At 40.3% G+C, this 16,236-nt stretch overlaps 2 protein-coding genes across 3 annotated transcripts; one reads left to right on the top strand and one right to left on the bottom strand.

Annotated features, from left to right (window-relative positions):
- Positions 1-1,434: 1,434 nt before the first annotated feature.
- Positions 1,435-3,464, bottom strand: LOC113580028 (1-phosphatidylinositol phosphodiesterase-like). The gene is made up of 3 exons (XM_027014320.2): positions 3,345-3,464; positions 2,914-2,963; positions 1,435-2,616 (listed from the first exon to the last, which is right to left on the bottom strand). Exons 2-3 carry the CDS (start codon positions 2,955-2,957, stop codon positions 1,755-1,757), a joined length of 906 nt encoding a protein of 301 aa, XP_026870121.2. The 5' UTR covers positions 2,958-2,963; positions 3,345-3,464; the 3' UTR covers positions 1,435-1,754.
- A 3,148-nt stretch (positions 3,465-6,612) lies between these two features.
- ubqln4 (ubiquilin 4) lies at positions 6,613-15,672 on the top strand. 2 transcript variants are annotated; one of them, XM_027014291.2, is made up of 11 exons: positions 6,613-6,777; positions 7,900-8,051; positions 8,253-8,413; positions 8,995-9,257; positions 10,161-10,319; positions 10,503-10,716; positions 11,796-11,935; positions 12,212-12,295; positions 12,777-12,892; positions 13,554-13,725; positions 13,952-15,672. In XM_027014291.2, exons 1-11 carry the CDS (start codon positions 6,631-6,633, stop codon positions 14,102-14,104), a joined length of 1,761 nt encoding a protein of 586 aa, XP_026870092.2. In that variant the 5' UTR covers positions 6,613-6,630; the 3' UTR covers positions 14,105-15,672. The 2 variants fall into 2 exon arrangements, with proteins under 2 accessions (XP_026870092.2, XP_026870093.2); XM_027014292.2 differs by lacking the exon at positions 10,161-10,319.
- The last annotated feature ends 564 nt before the right edge of the window (positions 15,673-16,236 follow it).

Below are 16,236 nucleotides of genomic sequence, written 5' to 3'. Positions count from 1 at the left end.
TATACTTTTAAAATATTCCACTTAATTTTATTGAAATTAAAAATTCTTATTCTTACCTCTCCCCCCCAACTAGAAAAGGGTGTGACCGCTAATCTCACTGAAAGTATAAAAGCTTGTAACATGCAAACTTCCATAGCCCAGATTCATCACTCCAACCACTATCTGTATAGTCTGTGGGAAGATGGAAGCAGGTCATCACATAACCTTGACTCTACTCTCTTATCATCATCATTACCAGGGAAGAGTTCGTAGTCATTAAAATCTGTCAGAAGCAAAGCGGCTCAACGTGTAACGTACTTCTCGACTTGTATCGTGTATAGTATGGAATACCTACCCCTAGAATGGAGTGAACAGCTCCCAGTTGCCACATCACTCTCTGAGACACTGAGCACACCAGACTGTAGCACATGCTGCCCAGGATCTGGCAAAATGGGGGCTACTTGCTTTTGGGGTTGGAGATGACAGTAAACACGGTCACCCCTTCAGCCCTGGTGACCGTCAGTGACATCCTGAAGTACTACAAAAAACAATAACAAAGATTTATAATATTTCCTTACATAATGCAGCCTACCCAGAAACAGTAGACTTCAGATATCATATGGCTCAAGTAAATCAACTTTTCCCCACACATGATGCCAGCTGAAAAGATTAAAAAAAGTTAAAATGAGCTCCCCTCTGTCTACGAGCTCCCCTCTGTCTTCCCCGCAGGACACACAGATTCGGTGTCCTAACCACGAAGTTGCGGCATAGCAGTAAATTATTATAGGTTGTCTGGTCCCAAGAGTTACATGTTTCGGTTTTGTTGTATTTCGATAGTTCAATAGAATAGAGACAAAGATGTTTGATGTAGTGAAAAAAAGACTGAATAACCTTTAGTTTTTTTGCAGGTATGAAGTGATGCTAGTTTGTTATATTCGGATGCATTCCATAATAATCTATTAGAATTTTCTTTCCGTGAGTTCCATTCACTTTGTTTCAGTGCCATTTGATTTTTTATTTGTTTATTTGGATTCTTATTTATTTGGAGTTATTTTCTACTAACTACTATCTACGTAGTGCTGGAAAATAAGACATAAACCTTATAACGGTAAGTGATCCTAGCAGGGTATGAAAACCCAGTAATGTTGAAGGGTATGCGTCATGCTTTTAGGTCCGCTTTTTGACTCCTCGATTAGCGTAATATAAACAACATAACCCTGTGTGGGCCGAATTTTCGAGATTTTAGAAGCCGTCAAAGCATCATTGTACTGCATGGACATTATAGCCGCCCCAACTCACTTTCTTCTACATCTTATTTCGTATCGCACGTCAACGGAGCTTCATCGACCAACTTTTACTGTTTCTTGGTGAAAGTCCTGTTCCTGTTCGTGACGTCGGAGGGAGAGAAAGACGCACACGCCCGCACACAAGCGAGCCGTTGCCGCAATAGCAATATAGCGGTATAGTAGAGAAATTTTATTCAAGAGAGAAAAACAGTTTATTACATTGCAACTGCATTTGCATTGGTTTCCATCTGAAATAATTAACTGTAGCGCCCGGGTGAGAAGAATTCCACGCTCCGGTAAGCCTCAGGCCCCAGGGCAACAGACATACTCAGAAAAGGGGTTGAACATACTCAGCTTTCAAATGTATGTAATGCATAGACTTTTGTTATTCAAAAGCATAATTGTATCCATTTGAAAAAAAAATCTAGATCAAAAAGTATGCAGCTGATGAACATTCCAAGCAAAACAGTGCAGACCTAACCAAACTGTCTATACATTATTAAACTTTATGATTGTCTGGATGAGGTCAAATCCTGGGAAGTCCATAGCTATAATGCCCAAACAGCATGGAGATTTGTTAGAAAGCATCATTTGTAGATGTTCGTACAACCAAGGGTCGATTTTTTCTGCTACCTTTTTAGGGGTTAAAAACATGCCCTTGAACGTGCCAATACCTGTGCCGCTGGAGTAGGTCAACACTACAGAATTACCCCCACACTCTTTTGCAGCTTGGCTGAGATGCTGACCTGTTTCTTCCTCTTTTTTCGCAATATGAACAACCTTATAGTCATCCTTGGTGTCAGTTTCCAGCAGAGGAATACCAAGCTTGAAGTCATCTTTCTGCACAAAGACAAACTTGCCTCTTACTTCACCTATGTGTGGTATGGTAGATTCTACCCACACATTGTTATCATTCTCTATGATCTTTTGAACCATCCCCTGAACTTTACTCTTATCAAACATATCTGGCTTCACTCGGACAAGAACAGTCTCACTCGGAAACTCAGATAAAAACTTCTTGAGTGTTTCAACAACTGTGGTGAAAGCCGAGTGCTCATAAATGACACCATGCATGAGGTGCAGTGTGTTTTCAAACTCGAATACACGGAGGTCCAGGTAGCGTATCCCAGCCCTCAGCTGGTCTTCCAGGCTCCATGCCTGGCACTCTGCAGCTGGGCCCCCGTAGAGAGCCATGGTGTCATGTGTCCCAGGGAGGGTGATCTGGGAAAGGAGCAGGTTACTGTCCAGGCTCTTCATCCAGTCAGCCCTGTAGCCACTGGGGAGCTGGAGCTTCTCCCTGTCGTTGAACGCCTGACTCAGATCTTGACCATCAGTCTCTCCATGAAGTTGCCTGGAGCATTGACAGGCGAGTTGTACATTTGATTATATGATGCAGGTTTGTGCAATTATAGGACCAGCCTGTACTTGTCTTACGATACCTTATCATGAATGTAAACTGCTGCGTCATCACACAGTCACAAATAACTCAGTCAAATGTGAGTTTCAACATAAAACACAAACAATTATTTCCCCTAAAGCAAAGCGATTTTAAGACATCATGCAAGTGAGAAAGAAAGCTTAAAGAAAGAAAACCTAAAATTATTCCAGCAGTTAACAGGACATATCCTACATCCTTTTCAATACTCACAGAATAAGTAATAAAACATACAATTGCATAACACTTTTCTTCATTATTGCCTACAATATGAAACAGAAAAAAATAAGTCAGTAACAGAAATGTACAGATTGTGTTCTCAGCATCAAAGGTTCAGTTCTGCACACCCATGCCTTGTAAACACACAATGTGAATGATAAAAAATAATATATATTCACATATTCCCTTTTTATTATGTTTTATCTATACATAAATACTTTAAATGTTTTATGCTTTGTAAATAAGCCCATTCATTTTGAGTTCAAGAGTTGAGACAAATTTCAAATTTACCTTATGATTTCATAAAATTATCAAAAAAAACAAAACACTCCATCACTATAACTTCATTTCTGTCCAAAACTTAAATCTGACCAAATGTCAGTACAATCTGAAAGCCATATAAAAAAGTAAAATAAAGTACTCACTCTGGGTGGTTACTGGGTCTGCAGCAGACAGTGAGACTGATGCCAGGCTTGCGGTTGGATACCTCAATAGATTTCGACAAAAATGCTGTCACGTATGTACTCTGCAAAAGTAGTGTGTGTGCAAACAGACCCAGCCTGGCAACTGAACGAAACTGTTGGTTTTGGCGTGGCTGTCACGGACTGCTCCGCCCCCCACGAGTCACGTGGTACGGCTACGTACAGGGGGATTCACGGTTGTCTAATTTGTAACCACGCCCCCTTGGGATAGCGCACACCTACAAGTGATTTAGTGTTAAGTGTTTTGTCTGTATTTATATTGGTGTATAAATACATCAATATAAAGTGACATAATATAATATAATTATATTATATTGTCACTGTGTGCTCCCTTGTTGGTCATTGTTTATGTAGATGTTTGCTGATGTATGTTAAACGTTTGTGTGGCACGGTAGCCTGTGTCCAGTTAAATGTATAGTCATGTCCATGTATAGTTAATGTTATGTGTGATTGGCACCGTGATAGTTCTGTGTTAATAAATGTATTTCACTATCGAGGAAGTCTGTGCGTCCTGCTCCACGCCCATCGGCACTCGGGCCAGCAGCAACGTTACAGTGGCCAATGGCACTTTGTAACATATACTGTGTAAAACATAATTTCGATGCAATTTTTTTTTGTCCTCACAGGAACTGGTGCAGGGAAAATTTGAGGTCTAATGTGTAATATAATCATTAAGTGTATTTTTGGACTCTATGGATTTGTCTGAGTGGACAACTAATTAATTTTATAAGTCGCTAAATATTTGCTAAATATAATTGCAAATGCAACTATGGGCTGCTGTTTAAGACAGATCTCAAGTTCATTTGTAAGGCTACAAGTATAGGGCCAATGGTTAAAATGCACAAAGAATTACAAAAGAATTGTGAGCTTATCTTCCTGTGTATGCAAACAAATGATCAAAATCTTGTAGAACTGGAGTCAGTCATTACCCTGTGTCTGCACTTTCATCATGTTAGCCTTTCCAGTGGTTTGGGTTGTTTGCTGTAGAAATTCAGGCAAAGTTTGCACAGTAAAGTGTAATGCTGCAACAGACCTAAGTGTGATAAGAATGCCTGAATCACTTTTCTAGCCCTCTGTGTGCTGATAAAATTTATCATTGGTGTTTTATCAGTAGCGGAAGGTTATTGGACATATTTCAGGTTAGAGAGATAACCCTAAATGGAGTTTCCAGTTTCAGACTATAAAGAACAGATACATTTAAAATGCATAGTATTTAGCTGAAGAGTACAGCGAGCTGTGCTGGAGAAGCATTGAACTCACTCTTATTATCAATTAATGTTTTTATCTGTAGTTTTATTTCAGTTCTATGTCACTTTGCCTAAAGATACTACATAAACTCATGGGACACTTTATTGGGGACCATGTGCACCTGTGCTTTCACTTAATTATTCATGCAACCAATCATGTGGCAGCATTTGAGCAAATGGATAAAATCAGTGGATCAGTGGATCAAATCAAGCAGACATGAGCTACAAGCTTTAGACACTGTCTATACTTGTTTGCCTACACAATCTGACAAATAAATTGTTTCTGTTTTCATGTAGCGCTTTACAGAAATTACGGACAAGAGCTTTAACTCAGCATAAATTCCTGAATAAAGGCTGAGAAAGGGTAGACAGAGACACATGGGACACAGAACATGAACGCACATAAGATGGCCTTGCCTACGTAATTTTATCTGTCCAGTTGTAATGTGCATCTTCAATATATTTTGTTTTTGGATAAATACCTTCAAATGATGTCCAACAGATGTCTACCTTGTTTTAAAAAACAAGCAAGCAAAAATTGAATCTTTGATCATGGAATGGCTGTTGGTGACAGAAACAGATATTTCAGAAACTGCTAATCTCCTTGAACAAAGCCAAGAGTTAATATAGTGTTTCCACTAAAGTGGTCAGTGTGTAAAAATCACCTGAAATTGATGTTGTCACTCCTATGATCTGTAGGAGACACTTTTACACCTTATGGGTTACAGTCCCACATGTCACCACTGGCACAACCTTAGTGTCGACCTTCCACGTTCTCTTTAGTTCTTATTTCTGTTGCTGTATTTTTTCAATTTCTCGTATTCTTTCCTTTGGATGTTTCCACCACTTGGGTGGTGCCATATCTTTTGTCACTGCTGTTTTCTGTGTCTTGTCCACGGTCACGATGTCTGGTTGGTTTGCTACTACTTGTGGATCTGAAGGTCCTCCATGACCTTTGCCTTGTTGTTCATCACTCTCTGCAGTTCCTCTATTTGCATATATGCCTTGTATTTGTTGCTGTATATGATCTCTGCCACTTGGTTGTGTCTCTCAGTGTATGATTTCGCTGCCAGCATCTTGCCTGTTGCTACTAGGTGCTGGATGGTTTCAGAGGCTCCTCTGCACACTCTGCAGCTTGGGTCTTCTCTGGTGTGATACGCCCCTCCTTCAACTGACCTAGTGCTTGATCTTGATCTTAGTGCTTGATCTTGTGCTGTGCTTCAATCATACCTTTTCCAGCCATTTGTAGGATTGTGTTATGTCAGCCACCTCTGCTACCTGTCGGTGGTACATTCCATCAAGGGGCATATCTTGCCATCGCACCTCTTTTGGTTCCATAGTCACTCATCTGACCCATCTGCTCATCCTTGGGGGCCATTGCTTATATGTATTCATGCATTTTTCGTGTCTTCACCCTCCTTCTGGTTGGTGTACAGACTTTAGATATGTCATTGCACATCTATAATCAGCATTCCATCATATGGTCAGTATTTGCTATTTAGGTGTGTTTTTAATGGGCTATTAAAAATACGGCATGTTCTTCGCAAATGATAAAGACAGTGTAATGAATGTGGAATAAGCCATGGTATGAATATTACAAGGTATTTTGAAATTGTTAACCTATGATCTCTCTCCAAATGTATTAAGTAACTTTCTAGTTTTTTCTGATTGTTGTGATTTTTTTACCACCTGAAATTTCGTTCTTTTATATTTGTTACCATCACTACCAAGGATCGTATGTATTAAAATATATTAAATGAGGTTTGGCCTTTCATACTTTTGTATTATGCTCTTTTATAGCCAGCATAGACTGATAATTTCACAAAATAACCGCTTTAATAAAAAATAAAAACACAAAAAAAACATGCCGTGGCATGCCGTATGAGGGCGCTGTAATAATTTCGCTTGTAAACGCAAAAGTGTCAAACTCTTTTTCGATTCCTGTTAGTTCGATGATGTAATGAAGCAAAAGAGGAGTAAAAATGGCGGAGAACAGCGGCACAGATCCTGCCGTGGAAAGGAGCGCCGAAGAAAACGCTGCCACCAGCGGGACCATAATCATGGTCACTGTAAAAACACCGAAAGATAAGGAAGAAATAGCAATCTCCGAGGATGCCTCTGTCTCACAGGTATCTTGGGTTGACCAATAAGTCAGTGTTGTTTTTGTCAGTCAAGTCGGCCGACGTGAATGGCGAAGCGAAGCGGCGAGCTAGCTGAGGTTAGCTTACGACGACAATAAATTGGGGATAGTCTTTTTGGAAGTAATGGCTTCGTAACTCGCTTGTGAATATATGTTACTGCCAGTTAACGCAGTATGACTTGATATCTACATGTACGGCAGTATGTTATTTGGTATTAGTGCAGCAGTCGTGTTCAAAATAAAACGACCTGGGCATGACGCTGAGAGTTTAGCTTGCTGCCCGTATCTCAGCGTCGCTATGGCGGCAGCTGACGGGAGGTTTCTTCGTTCCTATTAAAATCGGCTGGTTGGCTCGGTTTTGCGATATTGCGGTTTGTTACCGTTGTTGTTTTTGGAGGCGGCTTTTCTTTTGCGATGTGTAACGAGAATGTCTGTTAGATCGTTTTGTGTAGCGTTATTTGTCTGATTTAAGGCGGTTGCTGATTGCGTACTCTAGCTAGCAACCTTGCTAGCTAAGATTAGCTGAGAGGCTGGTTTAGAGAAGCTTCTAGTTTGATTGTTTATCTTGGTCGTTTTCGCTTTCACGTGTAGTGATGTAGCCTAACTAGCTAGATACAAGGGTAAAATCAGTTGAACTACACTTTTTTAGTTTTTACTTGAGGAGTAGCCAGTGTGTTTCTTCCAATGTGGTTTTTCTTGCATGTGTTTATAGCTACGCTATATTTTAGTTAACGTTGGCGATATCGATACTTCAATATAAATTTCGTATTGAGCCTATCACTTTAATTACAATCTTAAGCTTATATTAAGATTTGATGGCGTATTGACAGTATGGAAATGTTGCTTTTGTCTATCTCTGCGTATATAAATGTTTTCAGCATAAATAAATGTTTCATTAATATGTTCTTGGAAACTGACTGAATATTATTACACGGTACCCTAGTTTTGGTCTTAGACTAGTAGGTTTTTAGGCCATCTCATTGTTTAACCCCAGAGCTCTCAAAATAAGAAAATTATTTAAAAAATTCTAAAACCTTTTTTTATTTTTGTAAATGCCTTTGTGAAATTTGTAAATTCTGTGCGTTATCATCGCTATTTTTCTTATTTATAGTTTAAAGAAGAAATCTCCAAAAGGTTTAAGGCAAAGCAGGACCAGTTAGTCTTGATCTTTGCTGGTAAAATCCTGAAAGATGGAGACACACTCAGTCAGCATGGTATAAAGGATGGACTCACTGTTCACCTTGTCATCAAAACAGCACAAAAGTAAGACATACAAGCATTCCTATCTCTAGAACCACACCATATGGTGGAACCTTTTTTTTTTTTTTTTTGGTGCTCTACTGTGCACCAGGTCATGTGATTGGGGGGAGGAAGCAATGTTTCTTTTAGCAATGCATACTTTGTGCATTGACTCACATTACTTTTTATTTATTTATTTATTTATTTATTTATTCCTCACTCCAGGGCCACAGGTGCAAGCTCCTCAGCTGGTTCATCCACCTCTGGTACATCACAGGTGAACAGTGGCACTGCGAATACTGCCAGCCCTGGCCCTGCTGTCAACCTGGGCACATCGCAGGGCAGTGGGCCATCGCCAGCCACCTCACAGCCAGCCAGCTTATTTAGTGAGTGCCAGTTGATGCCACTTTTCACAAGCTTGCAAGGGTTTAAACCTAAGAACTGCTTGGTGCTTGTGCACAGTGCTTCTCTAAAGTCTCACAGGGCTGTCCTGTCCCCTAGAGGAGAGTGAAGGAAGGCATTTTAAAATGGCTACGTTAATGCAAAGTGAAAATGAAAGGAATCTCAATTGTGATGCCTGCAAAATTTGAGGGGGGAATTTTTAATGACATTTCCTGAAGGTTATGTCTTATTACTTGCATTTGTTGGAATGCTTTGAAGTTTTTAAAAAAGTGATATTTGGAAAATTTAGTAGATATTAAACATGTAATTGAGACATTGTTTTATCGTACAACGATGTTTAACAGAAACTAGAAGTGAGTGCATTAAATGGCAAACTCTTCTTTAAAATTGACAAAGTAGACTTGTATTATTTTGCACCATTTTATGTACCATTTTTTATGACTCTTGAATGTGTAGTAAATTATAAAGAGAGTTTGAGTAGACAAAGCTAATGGACCTTTTTCTGCTCAACTCTTTCTCCAACTCCACTTCCTTGCTTCTTGTGCTTGCATCCTGGTGTGCTCAGCTGGATTCGGTGACCTGTCCAGCCTGGCTAACTTGGGCATGGGCTCTGCCAACTTCATGGAGTTGCAGCAGCAAATGCAGCGACAGCTGATGTCAAACCCGGAGATGCTCTCGCAGATCATGGAGAACCCTCTGGTCCAGAACATGATGTCCAACCCAGACCTGATGAGGCAGATGATCATGGCCAATCCGCAGATGCAACAGCTCATGGAGCGCAACCCTGAGATTTCACACATGCTCAACAACCCAGAGCTGATGAGACAGGTGGAGGAGGGGGAAAGGCTGTCTTACTGTTAATGCAAGCCTATTTTGGGAGAATTATTTGTTTTTTAATCACTGTGGCAGATTATGCCTGTTGTCAATTTCCCTTTGCTGTAGGATTCTGAGCTTGTGGCTTACAGATTTTAGGATTATTCTGTGTATCCCTTGCATTTGTTAACTGATCAAACATTCAGTAGAAAATGCATAAAATGTAATGCTTCTTGCTTGGCATTTACTCTAAGTAATGTGATATCTTGTTAATATTGTTTTACCTGTTTTGGCCTGAGTGGTCGAACAAAGCTAAATGTTTCTTGTTTTTGCCACAAAGTAACATTATTAAGCAAGCAGTTGAACAGGAGTATAATCCACACTGCAGTCACCTCTTATCACTACTGACTGACAAACGGTTTCTAATGGCAAATGCAATCTGTTAACCCAATTCCTTTTTACTTGTGTGCGCATGCTTAGAAACTAGTACTGGCAACAGAAACATTGTTCCTTTAATATAGCAGTAGATAACAGATTTCACATAAAGGTATACTTTAGTATTTCGGGAGTGTTATGCAACCTCTGATGGTGTTGCTGTTTCCTTCTGAAATCTGACTTTTAAAAAAATTCTTACAATACGTTTATCCCCAAGTTCAGTATGAAATATAGCTTTGTGTGTTTAATTTGTTGTATTTGTAACAGAATCATTTTGAAATTGAGATCAGACTGCAAACTAGAACATGGGGGGGGGGGGGGGGGGGGGGGGATTGGAAAAAATAATCCACAGGCCTCTTTTTGTATGTGTGTGTAATACTTGAAGCAGAATTCCCAAACCTGTTGAGTAAAGAACATTTTTGCACTTTCACTGGAAATATACAGTTCATACAAGATGAAGAGATTAATTTTGCCTTTATTTAGACAATGGAGTTGGCAAGGAATCCAGCCATGATGCAAGAGATGATGCGTAACCAGGACCGGGCTCTTAGCAACTTGGAGAGCATCCCTGGGGGGTACAATGCTCTACGGAGGATGTACACGGATATCCAGGAGCCCATGTTTAGTGCTGCACGCGAGCAGGTCTAGAAGACTTTTTTTTTTCCTTTTCTTTTTCTTCCCCCCCTCCCCTCTACATGGTGGGGGGTGCACAGGGAAGACCGGAACTGGTTTGGGAAATTGCTTTGCTGTGTCTCTTAAAGAATTGCAGGATTTGGTTCGTAAATAATGTGTAATATATAATTTTTTTTTTGTTGTTTTGTGCAGTTTGGAAACAATCCCTTCTCCGCCTTGGGGGTTAATGCAGACAGCCCAGGAGCACAGCCTTCCCGGACGGAAAACCGTGAGCCACTGCCAAATCCATGGGGCCCCCCAGACACCACCTCTGCTGCAACTGGCACCACAACCACCTCCAGCACGAGCTCTACCACGCCCAGCGTCTCCAACCCCCTGGGCATTAGCTCCTCCAGCTTGGGAAATGGTACCCCCACCACTACTACCACCATGTCTGATCAATTCAGATGCACAGACTGCTGGTGTATCATGAACTTTTTTATATTTATAGACATGGGCCAGGTGGTAACCTTGCTATGCCATGCGAAATTTGCAATATACTATAATTTTTATTTTAAAAATTAGTGGTAATTTTTAATGCACTAAATTAACCAGACCCCAAGTGAAAGCCATTCAAAATCAACATGTAAATGAAGTCATGCATATTAAAGGGATATAACAAGAGACAGATGACTGACAAGCCCCAGTCATGAAACCAGGGGTACACAGAACTGCCAGTTACATAAAAACTGTAATGTATTTGTAACTTTGACCAAAATGGGAACTGCATGGTCTCCTTCTAAACCATGGAGAGAAGTAAAATGTTATCTGTTCTGTCTGTTTATAGTTTTTCCTGTGCAACACTCAAATGTGCCTTTCTTATGGCAAAAGTTTAAGGCATTATGATTTCTTGCTCAAGAAAGTCAAGTTCCTTTTCACATACTCCTGCTGTTGCAGTTGCAAAATTTGCCATCATTCCCACTACAAACAAACCAAAAACGTGTATTTTAAATAAATGTGTCAGCTAAGTGGGCCCCTGTGCAGAATTTTTATTGATGTGTGACCAAGTATTTAGAGAATAGTGTTTTTGTTTTTTTGTTCCTGAAACATTTGCTGTCGAACAGGTTCAGGTGTCTTGGGGGTTTTTTTGTGGAGCATTGTATTATGAATCTCTAACGTCATGGAATAAGGACAAAATGTGGTAGCACCATGTGTCACGAAAACAGTGAAATATGCTGGAATGAGGAATTATTATTATTATTATGATTATGAATGAGGAAACTGCACCACTGTTTGCTGTTAACATTGCATTAATTCTGGTGGTATGTTTTTTTATGAATTGTTTCTTTACTGATAGATTTTCTCAAAAATTAAATAAGACAATCATTAAAAATGCCAGAATTGCCACTAATGAATGATGGTTTTATTCTTAGCTTTCTGGGCTGCTGTTCTATGCCAAAATGTCCCTTTTTAAATGTTCCCATGTTGCTCTTGTGGCTTGTGCAGGTATATTCAACAGCCCTGGTATGCAGAGCCTGATGCAGCAGATCTCGGAGAACCCCCAGCTGATGCAGAACATGCTCTCTGCCCCCTACATGCGCAGTATGATGCAGTCCCTGGCCCAGAACCCAGAGGTCGCCTCACAGGTTCGCATGTCTTCTTCGTCATGGGGAGGGGGGGGTTGCCTGGAGAGGCTAGCGTTGCTAACGGCAATTAGCACCCAGCAGCCAGAGCTGCAAAAACACAAGCTTCCTAATTGACCGCTGCTATTTTGTCATTTGGTAGTCATGTGAGGGCGTTTTGGCCAGTGTGGTTAATTCAGAAAAGCCCTATGACATGTCATGATTTTATGTATATAGAGTTGAGAATGCTCATGCTGTATCTGGCCAAAGTAACTGTAGGCTTGTGTGCTCCTCCTCCAGGTCTTGATGAACAACCCTCTTTTTGCTGGAAATCCCCAGCTGCAGGAGCAGATGAGACACCAGCTACCTGTATTTCTGCAACAGGTGGGTCCTGCTTCGCCCAGTTCCTTGAAGTTTAATCTTTTACCATATTAAAAGTGGTCATATCTGCATTAAAAATGAAGTTGAATGTAATGGGACTGATTAGTAGAAATAATACAAATATCTTCCATGGTTTTATTACACAAAAAGCAAAACAAAGGTGGTGTGATATTTTGAAACTTTGTGGATTTTAATATGCACCTTTCTTCTTCAGTAGTTTGCCATTTTACCCATGTTCATATGAGTCCACACATCTGTTTTTCAAATGTTTCAAATGTGGATACAACTGAAAGGGCAGTAGTAGCTCAGTGGTTAAGGTGCTTGACTTGTAATTGGAAGGTTGCTGATTCACTGCCACTGTTGGACCCCTGAGCAAGGCCCTTAACCCTCAATTGCTCAAGTTGTACTCAGCCATAATTGTAAGTCGCTTTGGATAAACGCGTCAGCTAAATGCCATAAATGTAAATGAAACTCTTGATTTCAGATGCAGAACCCTGAAGCCCTGTCGGTGATGACAAACCCACGGGCCATGCAGGCTCTGATGCAGATCCAGCAGGGTTTGCAGACCCTCCAGACTGAGGCTCCAGGGCTTATGCCCAGGTCTGTATCTACTGGGCTCAACAAACCAGGTCACCTTCCAATAATGCAGTACTCTGTGCAGTGTGGAAGTTACTATAGAACATCCTCTTTATTGGAGCTATTTCCTTTTCAGTGATTCATTACAGATAAATAAAACTTCCTTCTCAGGTAGTTTTGATTGAATTGTGTCCAAGATACTTGAAACAGGGATGGGCAATGTGGCAGAAATATGATGCCCAAGTTATTTTCTCAATATGTGATATGTAACATTATCACAATATTTGCTTTTTCTTGGGATTGCTAACAAGGAACAGATAGTGTGTAAACATTTATATAATGAATAATCTTCAGGAAAAAACTAGGAGAAAAAAATTAAAGAATCTGTTGAATAAATACAAATGGCATAATGGTATTACAACATTAGTTGTTTACATGCTTTCTGTAATTGGTCTAAATGTCTCTCGTGAAAAAAGCAAAACAGCTGGTCAGTCTTCTTGAAGAAAAAACATGTTGAGACATAAAAATAACATGCCTTACCCCTTCTTGCAGCAATTGTTTTTGGGTCCCCTGTTAATATGCATAAACAATGCAATTTATCAGCAGTAAGAATTATTTCAAGACAGTTTTCAAAAAGTGCAATTCAGAAGAACTGACCACCTATGTTATTTCACTTTTGCTGTAGTCTGATTGCTTCCGGGATTCCTGGCGGGATCCCCACAGGAGTTAATGTGACTCCTGAGAACCCTCCTGCCCCCACCTCTGGACCAGGCTCCTCCCCTGCTGCTGGAACCAATCCAGCTCAGCAGCAGCTCATGCAGCAGATGTTACAGATGTTCGCCGGAGGCAGCGCATCGGTACAGCTGACACTGGTTTGAATTGCGAGCTTAGAAAGATAACCAATACATTTTTTTTAAAGAACTCTTGTGGCTAACATCGGTAACGGTGAATCAAGAGGTCAATAGACTAATGCTAAGTAGCATAACATTTTATTTTAGCAGTTTTGGCATGGTAATCTAGTCTAGGTGGATAGGTGTTCTTATGTTACTGTATTTAGGCTTCTAAACTGTTCTGTCCTCACAGAGCCAGACTCCAGAGGTACGCTTCCAGCAGCAGCTGGAGCAGCTGAGCGCAATGGGCTTCATCAACAGGGAGGCCAACCTGCAGGCCCTCATCGCCACAGGGGGCGACATCAACGCCGCCATCGAGAGACTTCTTGGCTCGCAGCCCTCCTAAAGAGTGTCCTAGTGGGGGCGCCAGCGCACGCGCGCGCCTGGGGTCCAGGACGCGAATCACAGACGAGACATGAACACGGTCCATTGCATAATATCTGACAAAGCCCCCCCCATCCCCAGTCCCCTGTCATCAATAGACTGAATTCCAGTTGCTTCTTTGTTTTGCGCAGTTGATCTGAGAATTATAGGAAATTGGGGTTTTCAAATTCGTATTCTTAGACTGGACAAAAAGAAAAATGAGATCACAATGGAATGACACAAGGCTAACCCTTTCATGTATGACTGCGTCCCCTAACACTGGGAAAATGCTTCTGTGAACCAAGTGTAGGTTATCATTCCTTACAATTGACACATACTCACTTGAGACACTACTTCATTGTTTCTGGGAGTAGAAAAAGTTAAAATTGATTTCCTAGGACAGATGAGCCCTTGTCTTTCATGAGGATGGTCAGTTTACTTAATTGTTTCTCTCTGTCTCATAAATCATGCCTGACTAAATCAGTATTTATTGCAGACATGTAGAGATCACCTTTTACTCCCTCACCACCCTTCCACAATTCACAGTTCTTTAAGCACATCCTTCTCATTTGACATTGTTAATTGAAATCTAATGGAGGAAGATGTTGGAATCCCTGTTTGAGAATTATAACAGCCTCATGCAGATGATTGCTTACTCTTCAGCTATTTAGAGAGGAATGGAATTTGGAAGTGTGATTCAAGAGAATGGTCATCTCTTAGTCTTTTGCTTTTTATTAGGAGTGTGAATGAACTGCTGGTAAAAGCTTGTGGGTTATGGGGTAAGGTTGTAACAAGGCATCAATAAAATATTTCTCAGCTTAAGAGCAATGCTGAAAGCAGGCACCATTTGTTTTGACCATATCTTTATGCTTTGTCATAGAAGTACTCTAGTGCGTGGAGAAGACATGCATTGTGTATTGGATACATCATAATACAGTTAATCTGGCAGCAGCATGAAAGTGATGATGCTAGCTTTTCTGTGCACCAATGCTAACCAACAGCAATCTAATGAAACTAACAGTCAAGTTTTGATGTGAATTAAATTGTGTTCAACTTTGCTTTTTGCTGCACATTCACATTCATAATCCACTCTTTCGTCTCATTTGATTAATTACATTGCAATAATCTGAACTCGTACTTGAGTTGGTATGTTTTATTTTAAACCAGAGGACTTAACTACACAAAGGTGTGGGAGGGGGATGTATGGTGAGAAATGTGTAGATAAATGTGTGTTCTCTCTGCCAGTCTTCAGTGAATAGGCGTTCCCTGTTTCCTTGTTTGGTGTGCAGACCTGGGCCACATTTAGTAGTAATCTAGAATGATGTACCATTAATAATGGCCTCAATATTCTTTATGACTTGTTTGTTTGCATTTTCTCAAAAATACTGTGTAAGACTGTTGTCACCCCTCCCCCCAGCTATCAGCAGCTTAGCTATGGTTTGGTTTAAGTCAATCTAAATTATGATTTAATTTACTTTCAGTTTCTTTTCATTTCTAATACATATACATTTATTTAAATTGAATTAAATTCAGTTGGCACTTCAAAGACAACCTATGAGCCAGGCCTAAGAAAGTCTCTTTGCCTTACTTTCACTTTCATACACTCACCAGCCCCCATTTTAGAGCACACTTATCTTGTGGGTGTACAGTTAGAGTCTATAGTCCATCTGTGCTCATGCCACATTTCGTGTTTGCCATCCTCGAGCCCTTTTTCAGTGGCACTATCAGCTCAACACAGCTATGCAATCATGTTTATGGTGTGTTAAGAATGGTCTGCTGTGCAAATAATATCCTGTGCAGTGGTTCTGTGGTCACAAATTGACCAATGATGAACAGTAGACATTGACTAACAAATGTTGCATGGCAACATAAAGGCTTTAGCTGGAAACTTTACACATAAACTTAAATGTTTTACCTAATAAAGTGGCAAGTGAGTGTAGGCACAAAGTTGTTTTTAATGCAATGGCTGGAAGAGGCAGTATCCCTGTGATCATTGTACTGTGCTAGTACATATCAGACTGGTTTCAGTTTACGTTGTAAGGCATCTGCTTTATAGTTAATTTCCCTATTAAGCGAAACGAGAGTGAAACTGATTGTGTATGCATAATCAAGTGG

The sequence above is a fragment of the Electrophorus electricus genome, chromosome 5 (assembly GCF_013358815.1).
Source record: "Electrophorus electricus isolate fEleEle1 chromosome 5, fEleEle1.pri, whole genome shotgun sequence".
NCBI lineage: Eukaryota > Metazoa > Chordata > Actinopteri > Gymnotiformes > Gymnotidae > Electrophorus > Electrophorus electricus.
The sequence above is the reverse complement of the archived record's forward strand: the minus strand, read 5'-3'. Positions and strand labels throughout refer to the sequence as shown.